General features: G+C 41.1%; 1 protein-coding gene across 1 annotated transcript in view; it reads right to left on the reverse strand.

Annotated features, from left to right (window-relative positions):
• Nucleotides 1–2174: 2174 nt before the first annotated feature.
• Nucleotides 2175–24495, reverse strand: part of BMP5 (bone morphogenetic protein 5) — an 81449-nt gene continuing 59128 nt past the window's right edge. The window contains exons 4-7 of the mRNA XM_053284491.1: nucleotides 20572–20769; nucleotides 16071–16147; nucleotides 10015–10125; nucleotides 2175–4578 (exon numbers count right to left, since the gene is read on the reverse strand). Coding sequence (XP_053140466.1) covers nucleotides 4429–4578; nucleotides 10015–10125; nucleotides 16071–16147; nucleotides 20572–20769 — 536 coding nt within the window. The 3' untranslated portion in view covers nucleotides 2175–4428. The remainder of the gene's footprint in view (nucleotides 4579–10014; nucleotides 10126–16070; nucleotides 16148–20571; nucleotides 20770–24495) is intronic.

The following is a 24495-nucleotide window of genomic DNA, read 5'->3' on the forward strand; positions in this document are numbered from 1 at the left end:
TGCTCCTTGGAGCAGGAATACATCCCCCCACCACCACTTACACCCCTCTTGCTAATGCTACTCTGTGAAGTACTATATGCATCGATTGATAATTAATTAATTATTTATTTATTTTTATTTATCAAATTTGTATACCATCCCAAACTCTCATCTCTGGGCAGTTAACAATAGCATGAAACAAGTTAAAAACATATACAAAAACTTAAAACAATTTAACAATTTAAAAATAAACCAGAGATTAAAATCTAATTTATTTTTTAAAAGCTTAGAAAGCTTGGGTGAAGAGGTGGGTTTTCGCGTGCTTTTAAAAAATTGTATAAAATATATAAATAAGCATCATAAATTTATGTTACATTTGTATTTTGCTAACCCCTGCTAACTTGGCAAAGAGGCACCTTTTAACGTGGTGATTCTCTTTATTTAGCAGGGGGAGAGTAACTGGCCCTATCCACCCCCAGCACAGCATCCCTCCAGGGACTGTTGCTAGTGTCTATCTTATGTTTCTTTTTAGATTGTGAGCCCTTTGGGGACAGCGATCCATCTCATTTGTTTGTTATTTCTCCGTGTAAACCACCCTGAGCCATTTTTGGAAGGGCGGTAAAGAAATCGAATAAATTACTACTACTAATAATAATAGTTTTGAATAACAGTATGAATTCAATAGCCAAAGAGGTTTTAAGGGCCCTTCTGAGGCCTTCCCCCTTGTTCCACCACTGGGTAAGTAACAGATGGACATAAGGGTCAGGGACTGGCATCCTGACTAAAACTGCATGTGTGCTCCACACACCAGGGTGCACACAGCACAACCCCCATCCTAGGCCCTGCGCTTTGGAAGCTCAGAGACTAGCAAAGAGGCTACTGCTACATGCATGCTGGTGTTTAGAGCACACATGCAGTATTAGTCAGGATGGCAGCAAGGGTCTTTTTGGTGGTGGTGTACAGAACATAAGATGGCCCCCAAAGAGTCACCTGGATCTTCACTGACTGCCTTTAGACAAGCAATACAGTACACTTTGAGACGGCACTTTTATAACATGTTCTTTACAAGAGCTGTACTAGATGGGACCTTAAATACATCATTGGGTGTTTTATGTGTTTGTGTTTTCTTTTTAAATAGCGGACATGGACACACACACACACCCATTTCAGGGGTCAGGACTGTGGCTCGAGTGAAATGGGACTTTAATCCTTTCCCTCACACGGTTTACCCAATAAAAATATCCTCTTAACTGGCTATTTGCCTCTGAAGTTGTCTTTATTCTGCTCCTGTTTTACAAAGTTTATTTATTTAATCATATTTGTATACCACCCCAAACGTATGTCTCTGGGCGGTCATTGTTTGTCCCTGTTTTATTTATAGGGTATTATTTTGTTGTTGTTTATTATTATATTTAACCATAAGTCACCATAAGTTCAAGATAGGAAGGTGGGATATAAATTATAGAAAGAAATGAATAAGGCTGGAGACACATAAAGCAGTCAAATATCTGGAATGCACAGGAGGACAATTACTTTTGAAAGCCTTGCTCATTTTCCATGGTAAGACAATGGGGCTGTTTGCACGTGATTGGCTGGGACTTCTTGTTCCAGCCTCCGGAGATCCCACAGTGCACCGTTTGACATGCACAATTGGGGGATCCCCCCAAGAAATGGGTGCTCTAGGCACCTAGTTCTGTATGAGGCTGGGCTGGAAGCAGCCTGGCTCACACACAAAGAAGTAGCCAGGGTTAAGGGAGTGTTTGCCCCCCTAGCCTTGGATAAAAAGCCGGGCTAGGCAGAGCTGGCCCACCGGGATCAAGCCGGCTCCTGGCGGTTCTCACAGGCAACCTAACTCAGGCTGGGCGTCCTTGGGCTGGATTAGGCTACACATGAAAACAGCTTCAATGGCAGACGTGATGAGGAAATTTACTCAGAGTAGTCCCACTGAAATTAAAAGGACACTGCTGGAGCTTTACTACAAGCTTACAGCAGTTCCAGTGGATTTACTAAGCGCCCACAGCTCCACACCCCTAATGCCAAACAACATGTAGGTCAATATTCATGTGATTCTCTTGATCAGCTTGAAAAATCCAGAAGCCTAGGTCACTATAATTTCAGCAATGGGCTATTCATATTGAAATGAATGTGAACACAATGTTGCCATGTAATACAGTCGAGAAAGAAAACCATGAAAGAACAAGTTAATATTATAGGTTTATTACATCTTCAAATATAGAATTATATTTCAACATAACATTTCAAAGAATAATATATTTTTCATTTTCATACACACAAAATGGTACACCTTTATTTAAAAATATATTATTTAATGTACCCAAAATACATTTTTCAAACTTTATTTAAAATAAATTCAGTTCCAAACACCGTACCCTTCCAACTATCTAAATCACAAACAAATCAATTTTATTTGTTTCCCAAATTAATTTTCTTTCATTATTTCACTCAAAATTACGTTCATTATTCTGTTCCCCAAAACAGCAATTCATAGGAGATATCTATATTAATATACATTACAGTATATTAACTAAGGTTTTGTGGTAAATTAAATATAGGTAAAAGTAACTGAAATGCCTTTTTTTTTGGTCAAAACTGCAACTAAACACACTTACTATGGAATAAGCCCTTAAACAGAGCGGCTGGGAGTCTTACAAAGTGCCTGTGCTCTGTGAGATGGCCCGGTGTTGTGGATGCGAAAGAATAATTCAGCACCGATACTTGCATGGGGAGTGGTTTTCAATGACCTCCCCTTTCCTCAGAAGCCCTCGGTGTCACCCAGCCCTCCGAAAAATATTTTTGGGTGACAGAGGACTTCCAGAGGAAGTAAAGGTCATTGAAAACTACCCTCCCCCATGCAAGCGCTGGTGCTGTGTTAATCAGGATCTTGTCCGTGGCACCAGCACATCTTGTGGAGTGCTGGCACGACGAATGTTGGCCAGTGGGATTACTCCTGAGTAAGCATGGATAAGATTGTGCTGTAACAGAAATGTAAAGTAAAGTGTGCCGTCAAATCAATTTCGTCTCCTGGCGCCCACAGAGCCCTGTGGTTTTCTTTGATAGAAAACAGGAGGGATTTACCATTGCCATCTCCCACGCAGTATGAGATGATGCCTTTCAGCATCTTCTTATATTGCTGCTTCCCGATATAGGTGTTTCCCCATAGTCTGGGAAACATACCAGTGGGGATTAGAACTGGCAACCTTCTGCTTGTTAGTCAAGCATTTCCCCGCTGCGCCACTTAAGGTGGCTCAACAGAAAAGTACTTCAAGAGATTTACCAAAGATTAAAAATACAGATGTTATTCAGAAGTGAGAGAAATTGTTTTTTTCTGAAATTACATACAGCTGACCACATTATTCTGCTACAGTCTGCATTCCCACTCCCCATTAAACACACACAAATCCAATTAAATAATGTTTCCGTGAGACATGAAATGATCCAAGGAAGAGTGAACGAACACTGGTAATATAGATAAAATTCTGTGAGAATTGTTTGAGGGTATCTGAGATATTTTGCACTGCTTATTATTCTCCATTCACTCACTCTTACTTAGAAAGGAGGCTGGCTCATGTCTATAAAGACAAATAAATCCATTGCAGTAGTGTTACAGATAATGGACCAATAGTATTTACTTGAGGTAAGAAGGTTGTACTACATTTCCCCCAAAAAACTATTATCTTAGAAAGTCATGGGCACAGGCAACTAGCTGTTTCCACAGAACTCTCAAAGCTTTGAGCCTCCAGCAAAATTTGCAACCACAAGCAAAGAGAAGTAACATGGCTCCTATGGTTACACTGATTCTGCTAAAGAAAATAGCCCTTAACAATTATGTGCAATCTTTCAGCCTCTACGTTTAAACTACCATTTATTTATTTAAACACAGTTCAACGTTTTACTTTATCTAATGGAGTAGAACTTCTAAAAGGTGGATTGTGTTTAGCTAAGCTCTTTTTTTTAGCCCTTTCTCAGTGCCTTTTCTAAATAAATAGCCCGCCAGAGTTTTCATTGGCACAGTGTAGCCAAATGTATTCAATTTCCTTTAACAATATAAAACAGTAACAGGAGTTCTGGAGTTTCTGAGCTAGGGCGGGGGGGAGAGAGAGAGAGAGAGAGAACACTATACAAAGGCTTTATTTTTAAAAATGAAATAAATCTCAGCCTGATTAACTGAAAATTTGCCTTCAATGTTCTACTACATACTAAGGTACCCCCATATAATAAAGTGTTTGAAATGCCATCCATACAAAAGAAACAATATACCTTTAAATAAATAAAAGCTACTATGTACATAATACTGTACAACAAATGAGTAGTGACATAAACTAGAATAAGTTGCTTAGGGTCCCTTTTTCCGAAAGGAAAGGAATCTTTTGCCTGTATTATTAAGCAGAAAATCCCTGGTCTTGAATGTCTCCTGTTTTATGAAAGGATTCAGTGGCAACCACATGAACGCACCACCATATTTCTGTATTTTTTCAAAATGACATTTGAACTGTCATCAAAGTAAAGCACAGATATTGCATTCAGTTTTGTTGGGGCACAGCAAGGTTTAGGGACATGATCAGGAAACATCAAATGGACCTGGATGATAAAGAGACAGGTAGACAAGTTAAGGCCTTGTTCACAAAGTCCTTTCCACCAGCACGAATACTTTCCCCTCACCCCATCTCCATTCTATCCACATTCACATAAGCATATTGAACTGGATCCCAGCTAGTATCCCCTGAATGGAAAAAGTTCCAATTTTCACAGATCTCCCTTCACTCTGCATCACAATTTTAAACACCACTGTTTATATTTTAAGTTTTACAAACAAATAATGAATGAAAATTTATAGTTTCTGGGTTTCTGCAATTTTAGGCATCCCACAAAATAGGCAAGATAATGGTGACACTGGATAGGGAGACCTGGGTTCAAAATCTCCTTCAGCTATGAAACCTGTTGTATGGCCTGGGGCAAGTTTTTCCCTTTTAGCCTGGACCTACTAAGCCACCAAATGGCACAGTGGGGAAATGACTTGATTAGCAAGCCAGAGGTTGCTGGTTCGAATCCCCACTAGTATGTTTCCCAGACTATGGGAAACACCTATATTGGGCAGCAGTGATATAGGAAGAAGCTGAAAGGCATCATTTCACACTGTGCAGGAGATGGCAATGGTAAACCCCTCCTGTATTCTACCAAAGACAACCACAGGACTCTGTAGTTGCTAGGAGTCGACACCAACTCAACGGCACACTTTACCTTTACTTCACAGTTACTGTGTGGGCAAAATGGAATACCCCAACATGGTTTTGACCCAAGCCAGAGGTTCTCAAACTTGGGCCCCCAGATGTTGGACTTCTGCTCTGCTCCTAGAAGTAGGGGTAAGCAGTGAGGTGGCCAAATTTGCAGATGATATCAAACTCTTTCGGGGTAAAATCCATAGTAGGTGTGTTTGTTTCTTGGAAGAAACAAGGAAGAGCTAGAGGAGGAAGAGGACAATTTGTGAAGTGGGCTTGGGTATCCATAAGGGAGGCAGTGTTGAATGGTTTCCTGAAGTGAATGGGAAAGGTAGTGGAAACATATGGAGAAATACAGAGTTTGGGTACTTAAAGGCAGGTTAGGAATAATATTCTGCACATGTTGGGTAAGTTGGAGGAGGGAGTTGTAACAGAGAGGACAAAAGATTATTAAAGCCTGGATAAAAACTTCAGCGGTAATAGGTTTCATTTGTTTGGTAAGACTGTGAAAATCTGTTATAGCCATCTGCCCAGCAGTGATATAAGCCTGTAGTCCTTGCCAGAAAACACAGAACTGGCAAATTGGGAAACAGCTTTTATATAACTGTTACCACGAAGAGATCATTTACCATGAAGAGATCCTTTTGAACCAGCATAAATCCTCCCCTCCCCCCCACAAAAGAAGCTTAGTAAAAGTTAAAACACATTCATTTTCAAAGATTTTGCAATAAGCAAAAAGAACATGTTGGGAACACACGTGCCAGTGTTAAGTTGTGGGGTCTGTGGGACTACCATAGGTTTCCCAGAGCAAAGAACAGGAACCTCAACTTGGATGGTGCTGTAGCTCAGTGGTAGACTTTGCATGCACAAGGTCCTAGGTTCAGTCCTTAGCATCTCCTCGTATGGCCTGGAAAAACCCCTGTCTGAAACCCTGAAAGAGCTGCTGATTTCATTTTCATCTGTCATCTTATAATTCCGCAGCTCTTCCCGTCACTAGTGATACTGTTGAAGTCCAGAAACTATGGGCTCTGTAACTAAAGTTGCCCAGCTCAGAAAGCCCCCTTTATAGTTCATTTGCCCTAAAATTCTTGCTCTGCTCCTAATTTAAACAGAGATTATTATAACCCAATTTTGTACCTGTGCAATCATGACATTAGGTGTTCAGACAAGCTCAGAATGTGATTACTTTAACCTCTTACCCTTGATGAAACTGTTCCTTGGTTCAAGCGCAACCAAGTGACCAAGAAATCTCCCAATTCAAGAAAAATACACCCCAAAATGTACACATTTGGTCCAATCTGGCACTTGAATGGGGTTGTTGATTGGACCCTAGTCTACTTAATTCTATGCCCAGAAACTGAATAGAAGTCCCCCCGGGGGCATGAGCGTAAGGAGAGCTCAAAGCCATCCACTCCAGTGGGAAGAGGCATTATTAAAACTGTGGACACCGTTCCCAGGTAGAAGACACACAGAAGCTACAAACGCTTCATGGAACATCTTCTATCAAAGGCTATTAGTTTCGATGGCTAAATGCTACCACCAGGTTAAGAGGCAGTATGCCTCTAAATACCGGTTGCAGAGGAGCAATGGTTGGAGCAGGGGCATGACTTCATCTCCTGCTTGTAGGCTTCCCAGAGGTCTCTGATGGCTCACTGTGGGAAACAGAATCCTGGCCTAGAGAGGCCTTGGTCTGATCCAGCAGGGCTCTGCTTATATTCTTATATAAAGTGATATGAAATGGCCAAGACACAGAATTAAATTTGTCACCTGAGGGCCATACTATGTGTTCCAATGAATACATCTTAAACCTGGAAGCTTCTTTTGTTTAACAAAAAAGGGGCCTGATCCAGATCTGAACAATAGCAAGGGTATTCTCACAACCGAGGGCGATTCCCACAGCCCCAACAGGCTCCATGATGGAGCCGGTAATTGTGTGGGCGGCTGTTCTGGCCACCCAGGGCTAGCCCCCTGGCTTGACCCGCTCTCCTTGCAATACCCTATTAGGCTCTACACACCTCAACATGTGGTGGAGAAAATGATTAAGGAGACTTAACCCACCCTCCCCATGAGCTATAATCCTAATCTGGTTCAGGCCAATTTGTGGCTGCTTTTTGTTAAACAAAAGAAGCTTCCTGTTTTAAGTGCAACCCTTAATGATTACCATATTTACCTGAATACAAGGCGACTCTGAATTTTAGACAACCTCTTTAAAAATGCAGATTACATATACCTCTATTTACCTAAAAGGAAGAGACCTCTGAATTTAGAACACCCCTGCCCCCCCGGCATTTCTAACATCAAAGACCATGGAAAAAAACTAGTCTTGGATTCAGGTAAATACAGTAATACATTCAACGTAACATGTTTTTTGGCCTTGAGAATGTGAGTGGAATGGATCCATGAAGTAAATATTGAGTTAAATGGACCAATGGTCTGACTTAGTATAAGGCAACTTCTTGTGTTCCTATGGTTATCATTTTGGTAACTAGTGATATATGCTGGTTTCAGCATGTGCTTAACTTGCCCCATAAGTGCAGTTATCTTCATTAATTTACCATCAACACCTTTTCAGCAGTGTTGGGGAGGCGTGGCAAATGCCGACAGAGACATGAGCTCATCATGGGACAAAGCTCTCACAAGATAGCTCTGGCACATGCCGAACCCTGCACAAGTTCATTGAACTCACATCTCATCACTCCAGTTTGGTTCTGCAAATAGGTATGACAGAAAGGAAGGATAATTAAAATGAAAATACAGGTCCAATGGTATTCATAAAATGTGAAAATATTACAAAACTAGAATGAACAAACAATGTATTAGAGAGGAAAAGAGAGCATTGGGCTAGACTGAAATTTTTTATTGTATGTACTCTGGAAAAGTAAACAATACAAGTCCAAAATATATTTAAAATGTTTATCATAATACCCTTTGTTTTATGGGGTTGTATCTGAATAAAGTTAGGATTCCTAAATCACATTGAAACTAGCTTATCTCATGACTAACTTTCTTAGGATGCAGCCCACTGCATTTATTTTTAATGAGTGTTACATAAAAACATAAGGAGAGCCCTGCTGGATCAAGGGCCAAGCCCTATCTAATTCAGCATCCTGTTTCCCAGAATGGCCAGCCAGATGCCTCTCGGAAGCCCACCAGTAGGAGATAAAGGCATACCTCTTCTTCCACTATTGCTCACCACAAACTGGTGTTCAGAGGCATACTGCCTTTGAACATGGAGATAATACATACCTTATGACTAGTAGCTACAGCTGGATTTACTCTCCATGAATAGATATATTAAAGTCATCCAAGCTAGTAGACATGAATACATCTTATGGCAGCAAATTCTATAGATTAATTAAAGGAGTTCTTCCTTTTGTCCTGCGTGTTCTACTCGGAAAACAAGCTTGTCTCAGTTCTCAACAAGTTGATGCCATATAGATACATCCAGTTCCTAGAAACGCTGATCTAATCTTTCATGCACCAGGCATGTTAGGACAATCTTACTATAATGAGCCAGTCTAGCCTGGAGATATCCCATGGATCAGTTGTGGTGAAAATCAAAGCAACTGGGCCTTTTTGAGTAGCTTGGTCACCATGGAAAGGACTTGATTACTTTTGAATCTTAGTTGTGCCTCAGCAACTACCCTCACCACCAACTCACTTTGAATAATTCCAATATTCATAATTAGAAACAGAACGTGTAAGGCTCCTGCTGTAATTGATGACATGCTACTATTTAATTAATCTCAAGGATTTCTGGGAACATGTTCAAATGCCTGCACAGTACCCAGAGGATACACCAGACTACGGGCCAAACTACCTGCAATGTTAGCGATTGGCAATTTGATTGCCTCTCCTGAAGTATTTGTTTTTACTTTAAAGCAGATGCAGGGGGCTCTGAATTCAACTGGAATGGTAGAAGGGCATAACTCCTTTCCCTCTGTGTTATCATTTAGATCTCAATAGCCCTTTCCCCCAAATAGCCCTGCAGCAGAAAAATACAAGTATATGCATGACCCTAGAAAAGATGCATAGAACTGAGGGGGGAAAGGGAAGTATCTGGTCAAAAGGAAAAACAAATGAAACAATATTCATGGTTACTGAACAACGCAATATTGCTAAAGGACTTTGGTCTAGAAATAAAAATTCCATGCTTATTGAGGTATAAATCTGCTTTAAATATTGGTCAACTTCACAGTTACATGGCACCTAAGGCTGCCGCAGCGCCAGAAACATGTGAACCCTACGCCCAGTCTTGGTAATGATATGCTGAGACTCGGTGAGTCATACGATCCCACCAATCTCAGTCTATTCTGCCCTACTTGGAGCATGGAACTGGATATCTGTTCAAATCTAAGTTACAGATTCCGGGTTCCATATTGCAAGTAGGGCAGGACATGCTGAAATTGGTGGGTTTGCATGACATGCCCAGTCTTGGCATATTATTACCGCGACCAGAAGTAGGGCTCACATACATTTCTGGGGCCGAGGCACCTTGCAACATCCTCAACTGCCACATTACACATGGAGCCAGGCATAGTGTCGGCATGCTTCTGGGTGCTTTCTTATCTTTGTATTGTAAAACCTCTGCAATTGCTCCTTTAAAAAGAGAGAGGGAGAAATACATGTAGAAAATAAGAATAACCCAACTTAAATGTATTTAGGGTGCACTAGGGGGCAATCTCCCCAAACCTGGACCCACTTACAGCACATTGAAAACTATGGCACTATGTGTTTATATCCATTGATTCAACTGGAGAAAACTAACTCAACATTACCTTTAGACCCACATACATACCAGAGTCTGCACGATGGCATGATTTGTAGCATTCATATGGGCATTGAGGGGAAAGGAACATTCTCCATCACAGTAAAATGCGGCATAACCTTCTGGAGCTATAATCCAATCCTTAAAAAAGAAAGAAAGACTATTTAGATACAAATGCAATACTTCCCGCTAACTTGGTCAAGAGGCACCTTTTAACATAGTGATTCTCTTTATTTAGCAGGGGGAGAGTAACTGGCCCTATTCACCCGCAGCACAGTACCTCTAGTGACTGTTGCTGGTGTCTATCTTAGGTTTCTTTTAGATTGTGAGCCCTGTGGGGACAGGGATCCATCTTATTTATTTATTGTTTCTCTGTGTAAACTGCCCTGAGCCATTTTTGGAAGGGCGGTATAGAAATAGAATAAATAACAACAACAACAACAACTGCATGGCTTTTGGCATAAACACCTAACAAACCTTCATAAACAACTATCAAAACAGTTCAATCACATTTTGCAAGGAGGTGATATTGAACAATGGCTAACAACTGGGAAAATTCATCTCATAATGAAAGTCCCAGCAAAAGGTGCAGTTCCAAGTAATTATAGACCGATAACCTGCCTGCCAACCATGTTCAAATTATTAACTGGAATAATAGCAGATGAAGTAATGCAACACTTATTAACTAATAAGCAGCTTCCAGCTGAACAGAAAGGAAACTGCCCAAACACCAGAGGCACAAAAGATCAGCTGCTGATTGACATAATGATTTTAGAAAATTGCAGGAGAAGAAAAACAAATTTAAGTGTTGCATGGATGGACTACAAGAAGGCCTTTGACTCATTGCCTCATACAGGGATATTAAAATGTTTAGAAACAACTGGTGTCAGCAAAAACATTCAAATATTTATTTTAAAAAAGCAATGAGCATGTGGCGTACACAGATAACAATCAATGGCGTAGATAGGCTATACCTCCCTCAAAGCTCAGGTGGAAGAGGAATGCTGCAAGTGCATCAAACAGTAGGGGAGGAGAAAAGAGACCTTGAAGAATATATCAAGGACAGTGAAGAAGATGCACTTCAAATGGTCAATAATGGGAAACTATTCAACACCAATGAAAGAAAGCAGGCCTACAAGAAAGAACAATCAAGAACCGAGCAGAAAAATGGAAAAAGAAGCCCCTGCATGGCCAATATTTGCACAATATAAGTGGAAAATCAGACATCACCAAGACCTGGCAATGGCTTAAGAATGGCAACTTGAAGAAAGAAACAGAGGGTTTAATACTGGCTGCACAAGAACAGGCACGAAGAACAAATGTAATAAGAGCAGAAGTAGAAAAATCAACAACAAACAGCAAGTGCCGCGTTTTAAAGAAGCAGATGAAACAGTGGACTACCTAATCAGCTGTTGTAAAAGATCACACAGACTGACTACAAACAAAGGCACAAGGTAGCAGGGATGATACACTGGAACATCTGCAAAAAATACAAGCTACCTGTAGCCAAAGATTGGTGGGACCATAAAATTGAAAAAGTGGTAGAAAATGAAGATGTAAAAATATTATGGGGCTTCCGACTACAAACAGACAAACATCTGCCACACAATACACCATATATAACTGTAGTTGAGAAGAAAGAAAAACAAGTTAAAATAATCAACATAGCAATACCAGGGGATAGCAGAATAGAAGAAAAAGAAATAGAAAAAAATCACCAAATACAAAGATCTACAAATTGAAATTGAAAGGCTGTGGCAGAAGAAGACCAAAATAATCCCAGTAGTAATTGGTGCCCTAGGTGCAATTCTAAAACACCTTGAAGAGCACCTCAACACCACAGGGGCCACAGGAATCACGATCAGCCAATTACAAAAAGCAACTTTACTGGGAACAACCTATATTCTGCGACGATATCTATAACAACAACAACAACAATATTGATAATAAAATTCAGCCATCCTAGGTCTTTGGGAAGGACTCGATGTCTGGATAAAACAAACCAGTCAATAATACCTGTCTGACTATGTAAACAAATAATAATAATAATAATAATTTGTGGGTAGGAGAAATACTGTATCTTAAAGCCAATTTCCCAAGGGAATGTGAGAACAATTCCATTTAGAAATATCTACTGTATATCTTTCTAGGTGGAATTTGGCTTTCATTTGACTTTGGCTCATTCTCACAAGTATCAACTCAACCTGACTCTGTGTTAAAATGTGTGTAAATTGAACTTGATTAATCTTTTCTCCTTGGACTGAAATTCTTTGCCATCTTCTACAGCTCTTCTCTTTTAATAACAGCCCTACATTCTTTTAGGGCTACATCTGATCAATGGACTGCAAACCGGGGATTGAACAAGACTTACCACCAAACAATTAGAATAAGAAGACTTGACTTGGTATGACTTGGTCACCACCAAACAGCTGTGAAGTAGCAGGAGCACATGATTTGCTGGGAAGAAGCAGTGGGTGGGGAAAGGTGCTAAACTGTCCTCACACGTGCCTGCTGCTTTTCCTCTGCAAACTCAGCTCTGGCTACCTCCCCCTCACCTCCAGCCAGAGTTCTCACATTCACGTTTGCAATGTGGTGTGGAAAAGTGGCTACAAGGGGTGGCATGGTTGTAATTAGGGATGTGCGAATCGATTCAGGTACAAAACGTTTTGGGCGATTTGTAGATAAAACAAATCACCCAGATTTTTGGCCTGAAAAATTTGCAGATTCTCAATTTTGTGGCGATCACTCTTGCTGTCTCCATTTTGTGTCAGGAATTTTTTTTTAATCCCACCCTCCCAGGCTTCAGATTGGTGTTTTACAGTGTGCAACGATTGGCTGGTGATTCCTCCCTGGTTCCAGATTGGCTCATTTCCATTAAAATCTTGTGTTGCCAGGGGTGACTGACCCCGCATTGGCTAAGGGAAGGGTTAAAGATGGGTCAAGAGTGGGGAGAGTTCAAAGGAGGGATTTTCAAATGTACCTAAAGAGGCAGCCAGCCACCATTCTGCCTTTTGCCTCATGGGAGAAGAGAGAGAGAGAGAGAGCACCAGAAGAGCTTTGCTTCGTCTTGCCTGCCTGCTTCCTGGAGTGGATTCTCTGATTTTTGTTCCTGCTTTCCTGACTGAGGAAAAGAGAAGATAATTTTGTTCACCCTCTTCATGCTGCTGAGAGAATCGCTACCTGCACCTGCTGTCTGTGCGAATCAATTTGGGTACAAAACAATTTGTACCCAAATCTACCTGTTTCAGAAGATTTGTAGACAAAACAAATCTACCCTGTGCTAGCTGGCCAGATTTGGATCCAAAACAAATTGGGGTTCGGGTACAAATCGAATAGAAAAAACCGATTCAGGCACATCCCTAGTTGTAATGAATAGGTAGTAGGCCGGCATTTTTATTTTATTTATTTATTTATTTTACATTTTTATATCCCGCTCTTCCTCCAAGGAACCCAGAGCGGTGTACTACATACTTAGGTTTCTCCTCACAACAACCCTGTGAAGTAGGTGAGGCTGAGAGAGAAGTGACTGGCCCAGAGTCACCCAGCTAGTTTCATGGCTGAATGGGGATTTTGAACTCGGGTCTCCCCGGTCCTAGTCCAGCACTCTAGCCACTACACCATGCTGGCTATGACAAGAACTGACTTAAGAGCCAGTTTCCCTCAGCAACTGCATCTCTTCTCCACTCCCCAGTCCCTCACATTTTGCAAGTGTTGACAAACAATCCACATTCCTAGCCCAATGTCAGTCTCATGACCCCAGTACTGGGACACACATCCCCAATTGGGGATTACACAGGGCGGGAAGACCCTACAGTGCAGATCTCTCACACCAGGAGAATCAGAGGAAACTGAACCAGCACCTCCATTGCAACTCAAGGACACAGCTCTGACTTCATCTTCAGAAGAGTCCCCTGATGACCTGCCAGCCCTATGGGTTCCCCAGTGATGCTGGAGCCAACGCTTTGAGAATCAGGCAAAGCCAATTTAAGCAACAGAGCCTTCCCTAGAGAAGAGAAAGGGCCAATGGCAGAACTATAATGGATATGTTCCTTGAATATGGGCCACTTGCCGCCAGGGGCCACCATTGCCTCCACCTCCACAATGGCTCCTAAGCCTCCAGGAGCCACAGCAGCTCAATTTTGCCCGGCTACTGCGTGTATAAAGATGTCATGGCCCAGTGCCAGGCCATGACTCATTATACTGCGCAGTTACTAGGCATCCGTTAGTGAGCCACCACAGCTCCTGGAGGCTTAGGAGCAGAGGAGGTGGTCCAGGTGAGGGGGGGGGCGCAGAGGAGACAAAAGGCAGTAGGTGATCCACTGTAGAGGCAACTGGTGAAGAACTGGCCATGGGGTCTGGGAGTAAGAGAGTAGATGAGCTGGGGGCATGGCTGTGTCAGCAGTTGCTGTGGCTGCCAAACTTTGAACATGGGCTGTTTTCAGTGTCAATACACCACTGAAGGAGCCAATTCACTATGCCTGGGCAGCAGCCACAAAAACTGGCAGTCTGCTCCAAGTAGTCACTGGAGCAACATCCTTCCTATATTGCTATGTCCAGCTTTTGTGAAGTCCTGACCCCTTTGCTCTCAGAGCCATCTGAGGTCTTTGTCTCATAGATCCCTGCCTTGGTGGAAACCCTAGTTCAGCCTACAGCACATTAGCCTGCTGTCGAATGCATCACCCAGCACTGGCTCACTGTTCAGCATAGGGGCATCTCATTGATTTCAATGCTACACAACCGTTTGGTTGCCTCCAATGCAGGTGTACAGGATTAACACAGTGGTCATAAGTACCAGGGCTATAAAAATGGGCCGATATTGATTACTGTGGAATACTAGCAATGCACTGCCAAGCTCTAGAAGTCGAATAAAATGTTTTTCATCACTGCGCATGATAGTGCTATAGTTCTGGAAAGTGCTATAATTGTTCTGGCAAAGTATGTCATCTGCTCTTATAGCACTTTGACACCCAAATCCAAATCATTTGCAGTGTTACATCTCTCTGCAACTCTGTTCAAAGCCAGGGAATATCATATTTGTCATATTGTTCTGGTGTAAGATTTGGCATGCATCATCCTAAAAGTGTTAAGAATTGGGTCATAAATAGCTTATATCACCATTTATACAAGCAAGCAATCCTCCTGGATTTGCAGCTGCTTCAAACAGTTTCACAACACTTTGATCTTCACTTTCTGGCATGTATGAGCTAGTTCTAGGAAACATCTCTGATGCATTGATTCAACACATTTAAGCCAGACAAGCCACAACTGTGTGACAGTCATGCACAGTCCATGACAATCATGTGGTGGCAGTCACAACAACCAGGAATGTCATTGCAAAAACATGAGGTCAGTGTAGGTAGTACAGGCTACATAGTAGAGATTAAGCAAAATAAAGCACATTGAAGAGGTTACTGCTACTCACAGGTTCAGTTCTGCACAAAAACACCAAACTGGGAAGCACAAGAAAGCTACCATGAGCACAGGCACCAGTGGTCATGTGAACTTATAAAGCATTTGAAATCAGCACTAGAGTAGCAGAAGTGGATAGACAAGAGCCCAATTCAGACTTTATACTATACAAGTGTACAGATGTCTGTACGCTTGTAGACGAGTTTGTGTGAATCACTATACCTGTGTTCATTTTAAAAGTGAACCTGGATACAGGTACAGATAGGAAGTGTGCTTCTATACAGCATAACATGTGAATGACTTTTCCTGGGTACACTGTATGTACACTTGTTGTATAAGTGTGAGTGGGCCTAAGGTTACCTCAGAAGTAGAAAACAGCTGGGAATTTTTCAAGTTTTCAAGAGAAATTTTAAAAGATTCAATTCAACACAATTCCACATTAATCTGAGGCAAGTTCTGGAAAGTTCACCCATCTGTGTAACTGTATATTATGGTTGGAGATCTAAACTAGAGATCTAATTTTGGATTAAGCTGACAAACTGATTGAAGATTTGCTGTGAGTATTCTCTAAGAATGTTTTCAAATTTCAAGTGCCTAGTCACCATTAGGCAAAATATGGTCACGCACACAGAATAATGGTTACGGCATCAAGATTAGTATTGTTTATTTGTCTCTACCTGCCACCCCAGGTCTCGGAAGCTCACGTAGAGTTCGTGTTTTTTACAGGCTTGTTTCTGCTCACTTGTGCTATAATCTGCAAAAAGAAAAAAAGTTAGTTTTATGAATACTTCCATAGTGATAAATATTCATTATTTTGATATGACAAGTATCTTGATAGAAGTAATGCAACATATATATAATTGCATATCATGCTGACTGGCAGTTCTAGCAATATTAGAAGAACAGCTTTTCAGGAATAATATCTAGTGCCCATCAAAGCCTGTCTGAGGCAGAAAAGGAGCTCAGTTGCACATGACAGATTAGAAAGGTCCAAATGCATCTGGAACACACTCATCAGTAAAGTATGTCAGATATTTAAATCTTTTCTAATACCTTTTTGCTATATTTATCTAACTAACTAACTAACTAACTAACTAACTAACACACTAATGCATTTTTATACTGCCCAAAATGCAAGTTCTCTGGGCAGCTTACAAGAAGACAATAAAAACAACCAATAAAAAGATTAAAACATTTCAACAATTAAAATTTAAAACGTTAAAACTATTAAAACACAATTAAAACAATATCTAATTAAAAGCCTGGGTGAACAGATGTGTCTTGACTGCCTTTTTAAAAGGCTCTTATTTCAGTGGGAAATGTGTTCCAAAGCCTCGGGGCAGCAATGGAGAAGGCACTTCCCCGAGTAGGCACCAGATAAGCCGGTGGCAACAGCAGACAAACCTCTCCTGATGATCTCAATTGGAAGTGTGGTTCATAGCAAAGAAGGCGTTCTCTTAAATACCCAGGTCCCAAGCTTTTTAGGGCTTTATAGGTTATAACCAAGATCTTGTATTTTGCCTGGAAACCTATCAGCAACCAGTGTAGATAGTTTAAGATAGGAGTGATATGGTGTCTCCAAGATGACCCAGAGACCAGCCTGGCTGCCGCATTCCGGACCATCTGCAGTTTCTCTCTATTTAAAGAGAGACGTTAGCTAATAATCTTCCATTACCAAACAAGGAAGCAGTGATGTGAATTCTCACTTACCATCCTAAGTATGTGTTGAACTAGCAAAAAGGTTACTGATTACTGTACCCGAAGAGCACAGAGACAGTGCTAATTGCAGTGATATGACATTTTTATATAGGAAAACAGAAGGCAAAAGCACTGTGCACTCTTCTTCAACACCGTGAGGTTGTGCACATAGGAGGGCGGGTGGGCTGCAGGGAAGGCAGGACCTTGCCTGCCTTCCCCAATAGATGAGCGGTCGCCATCCTGCCCTCCCTCCGCTGTGGTCGCCAACCTCCCCTCCACCTAGCCACACACCAACATGAGCGGTTGTGCAGCGAAGGCAGATGCTGGGAGCGGAAAGACTTTCTCTCTCCTGCAACCCAGGTTCACTGGGGCACAAAAGCGGTGGCGGCTCTTATCAGAAGACCGTTGCATGTTTTCCAAATTGCTCTATAATAAGAAGGAAAATCAAGTAATATGGAGCATCTCCATCCTTGGTGATGGGATCATAGCTCAATGGTAAAGTATCTCTTTGCATGCAGAAAGCTTCGGGTTCAATCCCTGCATCTCCAGATAGGGCTGGGAAAGTCTTCCGTCTGAAACACTGGAAAGCTGCTGCCAGTCAGTGTGCACTACTGACCACTGTAGCCTTCAGATGATGGGAGTTGTAGTCCAACAAAATTCAGCAACTCTGGTGAGCTAGAAAGACTAATGGACTGACTCAGTGGAAGACAGCTTTCTATAGACCTGTTCTACTGAATTATGGATTTGTGCCCAATCTGATTACAATGAGTCTCTTGTAATCAGATTGGGTGACCAATTCTCTTTTGGTTAATGGTTCTCTTTTGATGTCTGATTGCCAGCCATTACATTTCTTTCTTTCTAGCTTTATAAGTACATCTCTCTTTTTTTGGTGGCTTTTCTTTCTTGATTGCTGCTAGATAAATTTCTAGGTCAAGCCTGCTTGCTAATCTTGCCCAAAGGATGGGAAGGGATATACTAGGCAAGTTTTGGAGAACAGTATGAAAAGGAGCTCACAGCAGAGAAGCAGAAATATCCTGCATACTCTGCTTCCCCACAGGCTCTTTGGAAGTCCCTGTCTTCCCATTCATTCTCTCTCTCTCTCTCTCTCTCTCTCTCACACACACACACACACCCCAGAAAGGTCCTCTAGAAACAAGTACAAGAATCTGTTTGCCTCTCTCTAAAGTCATGAAAATCCTGAAAACAATGTGAAAACAGATGAGTGCTGACTAGATGGGGGGTGGGGGATGTTCCAGTATATTAGATGCAGAACTGGGCATTCAATACCAAATCTCAGAAAAACTATTTGACCACACACCTATTCAGAATGCAAAAATGCTAAACTAAATCCATATTCCTTCCTTATATTTCTTCGTCTCAGACAAGGCAAATGTGGGATTTAATACTGCATTCCATGGAAGTGGCTAGGGGAACATTTACTACACGAAGTCTAGTGCCAACGATCCAATTTCACTTACTGGAGCGTCAAGGTCCATATGCTTTTTCTGCTAGGAAGCAAAAGCATGAAATTTTGTGGCTGAATACACTGTGTACCCACATAATTTAGGAACTTGAGTTAGGTTTTTAAAAATAGTTATTTAGCAGAAAAAGCTTTGAAGGGAAGACAAGGAAATCAGATTTGAAGCGCCTAAAAACATCCATAGGCAAATAATATTTGAGTTTTTTTGAATTTTTTTTAAAAGTCTGCCTATATAGACAGACTGTGTAATATTACAGGATATTATGTGCTTTAACTTATTAATTACACATTTGAACATGGTTTTTCCCCCATTGTTATCCCACACCAATGAGAAAAGAACAGGTTAGTCTTGAATTTCTAGGACATCTGTTTTCAGGTTGAAATTTACACTGGTTTATTTCATGAATGAGATTTGACTCAATGTTTTCGTGAATGAGCTACTTTTCGATCATTTCAAGAGCATGGCTGCAATCTTGCTAATGTCCAGTATAGCACTGTGGTAAAAGTCATGTGACAGTGCCCTATCTGATGGTACATCCAAGACCACATGAGAGAACTAGGCCTTTGATACATGTCACAACCTGGCTTCCTATTTAAATATTGTCAGATGGAATAACGGCACACATATTTAAAGGACAAAGAGATGTGTCTATTTTTATTTCCAGCAAGAGATGCAATAGATTGTTTTCTCTTTTCTTTTGCAAACCATGCTGAGAACTTTTAAAAATGAAAATCAACAATAATGATGATAATGCTGCTGCTGCTGCTGCTGCTGATCATAATGATAATAATAAATAACAATAATGGCTGATATCCAGACTAAGTTGATAAGTTAATGGCCGATATCCAGACTAGTGCTACTCAGGAATTATGCATTGCAACACTGCCTCTGGGAAAAGCACAGCATTCAAAATGACCTTCAGTAGGCCTTAAGTGGTTCATGTGTATTCTAATCCATTTCATTATGTGATATATGCTTCAGTTCTAGTTTCGTTAGAATGCTGGTTTGTTACCCCTTATAACAGGGCCAAGAGGCACCTCTTAAGAGATGGCTCTTTTATGTTTAGCAGAAGGAGAATAATTGTCCTTATTCATTCCAGCACAGTGTCTTTTCCAGTGGCAGTCTATTGGTATCTTCCTTATGTCTTCTTATTTTTAGATTGTGAGCCCTTTTGGGACAGGAACTATTATTTTATTTCCACTGAGAACTTTTTTTTTGTTGAAAAGTGATAGATGATGATGATGACGATGATGGCGACGTGTCACTGGCATTGATACAAAGCAGATCTCCCAATCTTGTCCAGTATAAAAGGGGCGAATCCATACTGTCAAATCTGTGTAGAGAGCATGTGGGTTGGCTGGATCTGTCTTAAGTGTCATACATGGGGATGTAATTTTAGGATAGTTGCCACATGTCTAAATTATCCATGTTGCATTGGCAGTTCATGATAAATCTGGGTTAAGCCATTCACGTACAGAAACAATCACAAGATCACTTCAGTGCCTTTCAAACTTAGCAATCTCAATTCATTCCATACACAAATTGTTCCAAACTGGTTGTTGAACTGCCTGCAAATGAAACAAACTGAAGCTGTGGGATTACATCTCACATCTGCTAACTTGGCAAAGAGGCACCTTTTAACATGGTGATTCTCTTTATTTAACAGGGGGAGAGTAACTGGCCCTATCCACCCCCAGCACAGTACCTCCAGTGACCGTTGCTGGTGTCTATCTGATGTTGCTTTTTAGATTGTGAGCCCTTTGGGCACAGGGATCCATCTTATTTATTTGTTATTTCTCTGTGTAAACCGCCCTGAGCCATTTTTAGAAGGGCAGTATAGAAATCAATCAATCAATCAATCAATCAAATAAATAAAGTCTCAAATAGATGAACCAAGCAGGCAGTTTGATTAACAGTTGCTCTTTTTGAGTTGTGTCATCCTATAATACTCTGCATCAGCAACCATTAAACAGATGCTATGATCTCTTTTTAGCCTTACCTCCAACACTTGATATTCTTGAGGAATCCTGAGGACTGCTGGATTTATTGCGGTTCTGGTTTTTCTTTTTATTATTGGCAGCTCGGACAGATCGAAAAAGAACTTCACTTGCTTTGAAGAAAGCAACCATGAATGGCTGTTTTGACTGGGGACCATGCCTCCCAATAAGGCCAGCTGATTTTACATTGATACTGCGACCTGCAAAATAAGGAATGCAAAACCATATGTATCTCAAGACAAGATTAGTTAAGTCAGTTGATGAAGGTTGTATCTACACAAGGCTTTTTAGCCTTGCCATGGCATTGGTTTTTCCACAATCTGCTGGAAGCAGAGTTACAACAGTACTACTACACAGCACATAAAGTTTTATCCAGCAATGTCAGGATCTATGGCCTTCCACAATGTTTACTCAGAAGTCAGTCTCATTCTGTAAAGGCCCTCTGCAACATTAATTAGAACTTCATACTGGGATTTTCTACTCCTAATATACAAGCAATACTTCTTGCATTACTTCCTCTGGAGTACAGCTGATGATTACTGATCAATTACCAGTCAGTTGCCCCAAGAACAAACTCTCTAAATTGCCTGTTAATATCAATAAATATTACTTAAGAAAAAAAGTAAAAATATTGAGTGGAAGTTAGTAATTAAAGCCCCCCCCCCCACACACACACCCCTTGCAAGAACAGAAATTGGCATTAAGGGGCAATTAACTGGTAATCAATGTAGCAAACTGCTACCGCCAACTTGCAGCAAAGAAAGTTTAAAAGGACAGAAGGTACAAGCAGGAAATATTACCAAGAGAGCCTGTTTGGGGGCTCCCAGGAGTCCCCCTTACCTGGTTTGGGGCTACAGGTTTGTAGTTCCCACATGTTCAGATCCCACAGGACCATTAGATCTCTAATAGGTTCACATGAGCTAACTCATAGGGCAAATCACTTGGCATGCAAGCTGGAAAATGGTGGCTCTCAGGTCAAGCTTAATTACAGGACTGTAGGAGGATCTCCCTGCACTCGCCCCCTTGATTACTTTCAGGAGGGGAAGCCAGAGTAGACGTGATTTAATCAAGTGCTATTCTTTTCAAGAATTAGCCAAATACTCTCCCTATGTTGGCACAGCAGATCAGGTCAAGATATCACCTCTCCAGGAAGGAGCAACAAGAGGTAGAAGGTCATGTCCTTTGCTAATGAGCATGTTAATGGCTGGTTCAGGGCACAGGAAGCGAGCTTGTTAACATACTTAGTCGCTCCCAGGTATTCTAAAAAGACACGAGATAAGCCCTGATGCACCCATTACGTTTTGCTACACACAGCTCTCTCATACATATTCACCCTTCAAACTGAAAGGAAGTACACTCAGCAAGTATGCTTTCCCCATAGAGAAGAGTTCCCTTGGTACTGACCATGCTAGAAGGGTCCAAACACCCCACAGGACGGATCTAGGTAGTAGCTACCCCCTGCTCTCAAACCTCTCACTCCCTTTCTTCCTACTTCTTCTAAAATCCAAATCTGTTCTCTCTGAAGACCGTTTCTCTGGTCAGCCTTGAGTGAACCTAATTAAGAACTCAAGTCAAATTGCCTCTTTGTGAGCCATAACTTAGTCTCATTGACCTGTTGGTTTGCTAGTTAATATTGTATTGTCTATTAATCATATTCCTTTTCTGTACTCCTAATACCCTAAAATAAACCTCATTCTATTTTTGAACTTCATCTCTGTCAGTTCTTTCCGAGACAGAAGCTTTGCACAAATTTATTCTGAGTTGGGCTGCTGAATTCAAGATTGCTAGTTCCCCACACAAGCCTCCAAACATAGCCAGTGGTATTTGCCAATTCCCCAGGAGCAGTATCATTAACAGAATCTTTTAATTAAAGGCATCATAGCTTTGAAAACCCTCACTAGGGCTTTTATTTTTTATTTTATTTATTTAAAATATTTACACCCCGCCCCTCCAGTGAAATAGTGCTCGGGGAGGCTTACAACAATAACATAGACACAGATACAAGTAATAAAATTAAGATTTAAAAAGTCAGATTAAACACAATTATTATGTTCAAATTTAAACTGAAAATTATAAAAAGCTGAAGAAGGTAAAGAACCTAACAGATATAACAAAATAATAATATTTAAAAGCCTCCTTTAAAGGGTGTGTTTTAAGATGTTTTTTTTAAAAAAACACTGAGGGAGGAAGCATGGCCTAGCTCTTCAGGGAGGGCATTCCAAAGCCGAAGGGCCACAACCGAAAAGGCCCTGTCTCTAGTCCCCACCAACCGGATCTCTGTTAGTGGTGGGGTCATGAGCAGGGCCTGAGATGATGATCGGAGGGCCTTGGCAGATTCATATGGGTGAATGCGGTCTGACAGGTACCCTGGCCCCAAACTGTGTAGGGCTTTAAAGGTCAATACCAGCACCTTGAATCTAGCCCAGAAATGGACCAGTAGCCAAAGAAGCTGACGCAGGATGTGTGTAATACCCGTGAAGTGACTTGCACCCATGAGCATCCTTGCGGCAGCATTCTGAACCAGCTGAAGCTTCCAAACAGTCTTCAAGGGCAGCCCCACGAAGACCGCATTGCAGTAGCCCAATATGGATGACCAACGCATGAGTGACTGAGGTCAGGTCCAACTTCTCCAAGCAGGATCACAGCTGGCATACCAGCCGTAGTTGGTGAAAGGCACTTCTGCACACCAAGGACAGTGTTGGGCCCAGAAGCACCCCCAGGCTATATATTCATAGTATGAATAGATATTCACAGATAATCATAGTATTTTACAAGGCTGTGATCAGCTTTAATGTTATTAATTCCAATTAATGAATGTACAGTTGTGATATAGACAATATGTATCAGAGTGAAATGGCTGTTTTACTAATCCAGAAGCTTTGCCACTCTCCACTGAACAATTACATTTTAATTTTTTTTTAAGCCTCAAAGTGAGTAAAGAAAGGATGGCAATTCCAACTAAAGTGCTAAGTATGGAAGAAATTTAAGTTACAATGGGCAGCATCCAGAGTATGTTAGTCATGACTAAGGACCACAGAATTAATTGAAATAAAAGAGCCAGCGTGGTGTAGTGGTTAGAGTGCTGGACTAGGACTGGGGAGACCTGAGTTCAAATCCCCATTCAGCCATGAAACTAGCTGGGTGACTCTGGGCCAGTCACTTCTCTCTCAGCCTAGCCTACTTCACAGGGTTGTTGTGAAAGAGAAACTTAAGTATGTAGTACACCGCTCTGGGCTCCTTGGAGGAAGAGCAGGATATAAAATGTAAAATAAAAATAAATAAGTAAATCATTGAAATACATGAGACAATCATTCAGTTAATCATGACTAAAGTCTCTGAATTTCAGTGAGACTCAGTCATGGCTAATTTGGATCCTGTCTAATAAGAAATATTAAGCTTGTGTAATTTAATATGAAAAGATGAAATAATGGAGGTAGATAGATAGACAGATAGATAGCTTTATCTGTTTTGCACTTATTTTTAGAAAAAAATGAGAAGGATAAACTGAGAATCCTATCTACCCAACACAAATCAACAAGAATGAGAAATGGAGGCAGTTGTATTTCAAGTCATAAATAATTTCAAAGCATAACTCAAATTTCACCAGAAGCCTGAAGTACAGGTATAGCTGAGGCTTCAGACTTCCCCGGAACAATACATAATAGCAGTTGAAATATGTACAGTGAGTGACTCTGGTTTTGCTCCTGAGGGATGTACATATTCAATCAATCAATCTCTCTCTTTCGGTCAGCGACCAGCATGATGTACATATTTCTTTATAATATTTGTTCAGTCAGGACTGAGCAGCAACTTCACTAGATTAAAGCCTCTGACCCTCCAGGGCAGTGGGGGCAGCGGTAGGGGAGGTGTCATAGGAAGGGCTTGAAAAGCAAAACCAAAAACAAGTCATTGAAGTGGCATCCATG

The sequence above is a fragment of the Hemicordylus capensis genome, chromosome 1, assembly GCF_027244095.1.
Source record: "Hemicordylus capensis ecotype Gifberg chromosome 1, rHemCap1.1.pri, whole genome shotgun sequence".
Taxonomy (NCBI): domain Eukaryota; kingdom Metazoa; phylum Chordata; class Lepidosauria; order Squamata; family Cordylidae; genus Hemicordylus; species Hemicordylus capensis.